The sequence below is a fragment of the Sinocyclocheilus grahami genome, unplaced genomic scaffold, assembly GCF_001515645.1.
Source record: "Sinocyclocheilus grahami isolate Dianchi unplaced genomic scaffold, SAMN03320097.WGS_v1.1 scaffold1073.1, whole genome shotgun sequence".
NCBI lineage: Eukaryota > Metazoa > Chordata > Actinopteri > Cypriniformes > Cyprinidae > Sinocyclocheilus > Sinocyclocheilus grahami.
Window position 1 is genome coordinate 119,468 of NW_015506252.1, and position 7,237 is coordinate 126,704.

Sequence of the window (7,237 nt, forward strand, 5' to 3'; positions counted from 1 at the left end):
TAAAATTCTGATTTAAAAATTGTTTAAAAAAAGACAAAATTAGCTTTTAAGCAAAAAAAATAAAATAAATTCAAAAATTTTATCTGCTAAAAATATTTTTTTGGAAAACCGGGATATATAATTTTGAAAAAATATTTTAAAATTGTCATTTTTAGACCTGGAAAAATCATGTTAACTAATAAAATCTTAAAACAGCATTTTTATAATCAATATAATTTTTTTTTTAGTTATGCCAAGCTATGAAATATTTTGTAGAGTAGAAATCAGTGTTATTTTATATACTATTATAGCTTTTTTCCATATTTTTTATGGTTTTCATTTTGAAGTTTTAGTCATTTTTATTAGTTTTTGTTTTTTAATGTCTATATAGTTTTCTATAAAGTTTCTACATAATTTGTATATCAGTTTTATTATAGTACTTCAATTTAAATAGTTTAAGTTTATTTTACACAAATTAAATAATAAAAAATGATACTTGAAACACTCAAATAACATGAACTGAAATTAGTGAGAGTTTACATGACTTGATCCTGATTTACTAGATAAGGATTAAAAATATGGATTAAAAATATGTTTACTAACAATTTCTACCAGGTTTATTATTGTTAACTAAAAAAAATAAAAAAATAAAATTGTTTCTTGAAATAAAATACTTAAAAATAAAATCATCAGGAACTCTAAAGAACATCTTGGTCTAGAAACTTCTGGAATGCTTAAATTTTATATTTAATAGGCATTGTCCCTGATTGAATAATAAAAAAATTAATAAAAAAATAACTCCTAGTTTCTGTATAATTTATACAGAAACTAGGAGTGCCATAAATTAAAATCAGTTTGAAAACTGTCATAACAGCAGATGAACCAACATGTCACATTAATAAAGCTTTTTCCGTGATCCAAACCCATAAGAAACCCGCCTCAGATTTCCTGCACTAAAACATCGAGCGAGAAGCGAAGAGCAGCGGGAGACTCTCAGTCAGAAAGCAGAGCGACAGCAGCGAGACTGTTTCTGTTTAGAAGAGACAAACCTTGAACTAAATCCTCAGGGAAGAGATAGCGTCCGTCTGTGGTCACGGCTCGCTCTGCAAGAACCAACAGGAATTACACACGTGACATCTCACGCTCGCACACACACACTCACTCTCTCTCACACACACACACACACACACTCACTCACTCTCTCTCACACACACACACACACTCACACACTCTCTCTCACACACACACACACACACTCACTCACTCACTCTCTCTCACACACACACACACACTCACACACTCTCTCTCACACACACACACACACACTCACTCACTCACTCTCTCTCACACACACACACACACTCACACACTCTCTCTCACACACACACACACACACTCACTCACTCACTCTCTCTCACACACACACACACACTCACACACTCTCTCTCACACACACACACACACACTCACTCACTCACTCTCTCTCACACACACACACACACTCACACACTCTCTCTCACACACACACACACACACTCACTCACTCACTCTCTCTCACACACACACACACACTCACACACTCTCTCTCACACACACACACACACACTCACTCACTCACTCTCTCTCACACACACACACACACTCACACACTCTCTCTCACACACACACACACACACTCACTCACTCACTCTCTCTCACACACACACACACACTCACACACTCTCTCTCACACACACACACACACACTCACTCACTCACTCTCTCTCACACACACACACACACTCACACACTCTCTCTCACACACACACACACACACTCACTCACTCACTCTCTCTCACACACACACACACACTCACACACTCTCTCTCACACACACACACACACACTCACTCACTCACTCTCTCTCACACACACACACACACTCACACACTCTCTCTCACACACACACACACACACTCACTCACTCACTCTCTCTCACACACACACACACACACACACTCTCACACACACACACTCACTCACACTCTCACACACACACACTAACACGTCTGATGACATCATTCTTACGTCACATGACAGGCCGCTGTTCTCTAAGTGTTTTCTGCAACTCCATATTTCTGACCTTTTGACCCTGATCTTACAGTGCATCACATCTGCACATCATCTGATCAATAAATGAATCAATCATCAGCTCACTGTAGTACAAAAATGTAATAAGATTAACTGCCTAAAACCTCAGTTTCCTCCAATTACATAAAGTGTGCAATTCCTTAAACTTGTAACACAGAGGAAATTACATCATTAGTGTCTTTTCAACAGCACGATGGGAGAAAAAGTAATTAATCCCAGTGGGTTTTCTCCATTTTTACACAATGAAGTATTCAACCATTCAAACCTGTTACCATAGTTACTGTGGAAAAAAATATTTTTTAATATTAAATTATGGGAAATGTACATTTATCAGTAACTAAATACCAGCAATTTGGTCCCAAATTAAAAGCATCTCTTGCATTTTTCAAATCATTAAATTATTTCTAGTGCTGTCAAACGATTAATCGCATCCAAAGTAAACGTTTTTGTTTACAAAATATATGTGTGTGTACTGTGTATATTTATTATGTATATATAAATACACACATATGCATGTATATATTTAAGAAAAATATGTTTTGTTTATATATAAAGTATTAATATTTATATATATATATATATACATTATATTTTAATATAAATTACATGTAAATATTTTTAAAATATATACATGCATGTGTGTGTATTTATATATATACATAATAAATATACACAGTACACACACATATATTTTGTAAACAAAAACTTTTATTTTTTATGCAGTTAACCGCAATTAATCGTTTGACATCACTAATTCAATTTGATTGTTTATGTCATGTTTATTGTTTGTAAATAACAATAATCTCACAAAACGTATTGCTGCTAGCTGCCACGAATCATTCACAGTAAGACCAGGACATGCATTCTCTTTTGATTTCATGTAGCTTTTAATTACACTGAATGATGGTTATGAGTATGATATTGATGATGTGATATCGACTCTCTCTCACCATGATTGATAGCGAAGCGCAGTTTCTGAATGACGGCCAGATTCCCGCTGACTCTGTAAATCCCATCAGTCTCCAAACCTGAATAAACACACAATTATTTACAGGAACAGAACATTAGTAACATTTTTAACCAGGACTGGTTGTTAAGATTAGCACACAGCAATATGTATATATTTACATTGAGTAAGTGGCTTTAAAAATAAGCCTAATTAAACATGCAGGGTTCTATATACTTTTTTTTTATTTCTAACACTTGTACTTGTACAAATTGCATAAATAATATTATGAGATTAATGTTATAAATATACTTTTAAATGTGAAACTAAAATTACCAGTAGGTGGCGGCAAACCACTGTCCTAATAAGTGAGTCACTGAGTCATTTATTCAATCGATTCTTTCAAAACGGCCGATTCATTCAGGAACGAAGTAAGAAACCGTTTTTATGAATGGATCAGTGAATCATTCAATCTCCCAAAACACAAATTTATTCAGTAAGGAAACACCGCGGTGTGCTGCTGCAGAGACGCTCAACGTGGCTTTGTTTTGAACCATTTTCTTTAGTGAAATAGAGCAAAAAAGACAATATTGTCTCTACAATTTAAATAACTTACTATTTATTTTTTGTTCATTGAATTGTTGCCCTGACATGCTTGGCCATGCTGACCAAACCGTTCATATAATCGCTCTAAATGCGCGTGTCCTAGGAAGACACGACAGCATATCATTATATGATTAAATATCTATATTTGTTGCTTCACAGTGACAGGGTTCAGTAACAAATAACCTAAAATCGGTATTACAGCGATAAGTTATACCAAAGACTATAAAGGGACTTTGGTTATACAGACACCTGAAGCAGCTGCTGTAACTTTTTATCGCTGGTTGGCCAGTTTACCTGTCAATCAGAAGTACGAGCCTCAGTGGGCGGGTCTTGTCGGGAGTGAATGACAATGCAAGTAGACACGGTTGGATGTGCAGAAAGCAAATCTGCGGTACTAATAGACGCATTAATGCGCATGAAAACTCAGTGATGATTCGTAAAAGGCATAGTTAAAACATTTGGGGCTTCAGCCCCCTTAGCCCACCCCTAGCGCCGCCCCTGCTTACGATCATGTTTTATTCAACACAAATCTCCTCCCTTCTTAGGATATTTTCCCGCTGCAGTGTTTGTGAGTCAGTGAACGCACCTCTTCTCTCCACAGCATCAGTGCATTTCCTGACGAACTTTGGGACGGTGCTTTTCTCTCGCTCACACAGCAGCTCCAGCCCGCAGCCGAACACCTGATCTGAGATCAGAAACACAGAGGAACAGGTCAGACTCAAGAAAAAAATAAATACACATGATTTATTCAATTAAAACTAAATAAATATATTTAAAACTCAATTTTCCTAGTAACACTTTACTTCAAGCCTTTATGTGTAATGCATTATAAAAGTAGATTTAATGCATTAATTATGCCTTGTAATGCACCTTATAATGCATCGTACAATCACATTAATAATTGTAACAACAGATAATACATTATAACACTTAGCAAGTCATTGTTACATTATGCATTTTAAATTCGGTTATAATTACTTACGACAAGATATAATGTATTACAATTCACATTATGAATAATTATAATGCATTATACCTTTTAATAACCCTTTATAATGCATTATGCATGTAAAGTGTTACCAAAAATTCTTCCAGATTATAAAAATTGGCATGTTATTTCTGAGTACACTGGGGGAAAAAAGTTGCTGTAGGATTTACTCTGAAACAATTCTCACTCAGAAATCACTAGTCAATTTCACAAATAATTGCAAAGAAATTGCATTGAATTAAACATCAAATTTTAAAGGTTAAAGACCGAAATGATGTAAATCATACTTTAATAATCTCTGTTTTATTTACAGAAAATGGTCAGAAAAATCGTAATGTTTCCAAACATTTCACATGTACTCTATTTCCATATATTACAAATAACATTCATAGCCATTAATATCAATACAATTATTTATTATAATATGGAAATGAAATTATTTGTGACCCTGGACCACAAAACCAGTCATAAGTGTAAGTTTTATGAAATTGAGATCTATACATCATCTGAAAGCTGAATAAATAAGCTTTCCATTGATGTACGGTTTGTTAGGATCGGACAATATTTGGCTGAGATCTGAAAATCTGGAATCTGAGGGTGCAAAAAAATCTAAATATTGAGAAAATCATCTTTAAAGTTGTTCAAATGAAGTTCTTAGCAATGCATATTACTAATCAAACATTAAGTTTTTATATATTTACAGTAGGAGATTTACTAAATATCTTCATGGAACATGATCTTTACTTAATATCCTAATGATTTTTGACATAAAAGAGAAATGTATAATTGTGACCCATACAATGTATTGTTGGCTATTGCTACAAATATCCCCCAGCGACTTAACTGCAGGGTCACATTTTATTTCAGACAAACCGTGTAAATAAAGAGACATCTTGTGTGTAAGGATCTTTAAAAGCCTCTAAAAATAACTAGAATGATTTTGTTGTCTGGCTGTAATGTTTATTGTTCATCAGCTTGAGAATCGATCTGAAAGCGATTCCAAAGATTCGTTCCTCTGTGCCGTTATTCTTATAGTCATGGTGTGGACTCGTTTCAATTTAGAATGATTTTTAGAACTGTATCTTTATAGTTATGATCCTCAGTGTGAACCGAGCGTTAAGGTTTACTTTGGTAAAGACTGCTGACCTTTAATGAGTCCTTTCTCCTGCAGCGTCTGCAGCGGAGGCCTCCGGAGAATCAGCTTCTTCAAGCGGCTCTTCACACGCTTGTGCTCCGAGTTCTCCAGGTTAGATGCGGAACGAGGGACTGCGGGGACAGAGAGTGAAAGAGAGCCGCCTGACGACACCGCATCGGGTCTGTGATGGTTTAGAAAAACACCATGACGGCGAAACTCACGCGACGTCTTGTTTCCGGCACGATTCTCGTCCTCGTCTCCGCTCTGATCCAACATCTCGACCGATCCGGCTCTCCTCAGAGAATACAGCAGCACATTATCTAGAGGATTCTCTTTATCCTGCAGCGCACACACAATCATTCATGCTTTTATTCATCAAAAACACATTCTGCTGATCAAAAGTGACAGTAAAGACATTTATAATCAGTGTGAGTCACATAATCAGATTCCTTAACAAAATTTCTCTGAAGAGAGAAAAATGAGGCCAAGGCAGATGAGAAAAAGTAACGCAAAAGAAACAATGCATTACTTTCCATAAAAAGTTACAAAGTAACATAATTAGTTACTTTTTAGGAAGCAACGCAATATTGTAATGCATTACTTTTAAAAGCAACTTTCCCCAACACTGATTACAATGTTACAAAATATTTCTATTTCAAATAAATGCTGTTCTTTTGAACTTTCTATTCATCTGTGAATCCTGAAAAATAAAATGTATCAGTTTCCACAAAAATATTAATGTTTTCAACATTGATAATAATCATCTCGAGCAGCAGATCAGCATATTATACTGATTTCTGAAGATCATGTGACACTGAAGACTGGAGGAATGATGCTGAAAATACAGCTTTGATCACAGAAATACATTACAGTTTAGTGTATATTAAAATAGAAAAATGTTATTTAACATCATAATAATATTTCACAATATTAAATTTTTTCATTAATTTTTGATCAAATAAATGCAGCCTTGACGAGCAGAAGAAACTCCAGTAAAAACATTAAAAATCGTTCTGATCCCAAACTTTTGACCGGTAGTGTATATATATATACAGTATATATATATATATATATATATATAATAATCAGAGATGTGTCTTGAGCAGCAGATCAGCATATTATACTGATTTCTGAAGATCATGTGACACTGAAGACTGGAGTAATGATGCTGAAAATACAGCTTTGATCACAGAAATACATTACATTTTTAGTGTATATTAAAATAGAAAAATGTTATTTAACATCATAATAATATTTCACAATATTAAATTTTTTCATTAATTTTTGATCAAATAAATGCAGCCTTGACGAGCAGAAGAAACTCCAGTAAAAACATTAAAAATCGTTCTGATCCCAAACTTTTGACCGGTAGTGTATATATATATACAGTATATATATATATATATATATATATGTGTGTGTGTGTGTGTGTGTGACTGTGTGTGTGTGAGTG

The 7,237-nt window shown here is 34.4% G+C and overlaps 1 protein-coding gene across 4 annotated transcripts in view; it reads right to left on the reverse strand.

Moving 5' to 3' along the window:
* LOC107566409 (rho GTPase-activating protein 15-like) overlaps positions 1 to 7,237 on the reverse strand; it is a 24,931-nt gene that overhangs the window by 8,726 nt on the left and 8,968 nt on the right. For 3 of the 4 annotated variants that reach the window (XM_016251858.1, XM_016251856.1, XM_016251859.1), the window contains exons 9-13: positions 6,006 to 6,123; positions 5,796 to 5,915; positions 4,248 to 4,346; positions 3,060 to 3,137; positions 1,029 to 1,082 (exon numbers count right to left, since the gene is read on the reverse strand). In XM_016251858.1, the coding sequence (XP_016107344.1) occupies positions 1,029 to 1,082; positions 3,060 to 3,137; positions 4,248 to 4,346; positions 5,796 to 5,915; positions 6,006 to 6,123 (469 nt within the window). The remainder of the gene's footprint in view (positions 1 to 1,028; positions 1,083 to 3,059; positions 3,138 to 4,247; positions 4,347 to 5,795; positions 5,916 to 6,005; positions 6,124 to 7,237) is intronic. The other variant, XM_016251857.1, reaches the window with a different exon arrangement.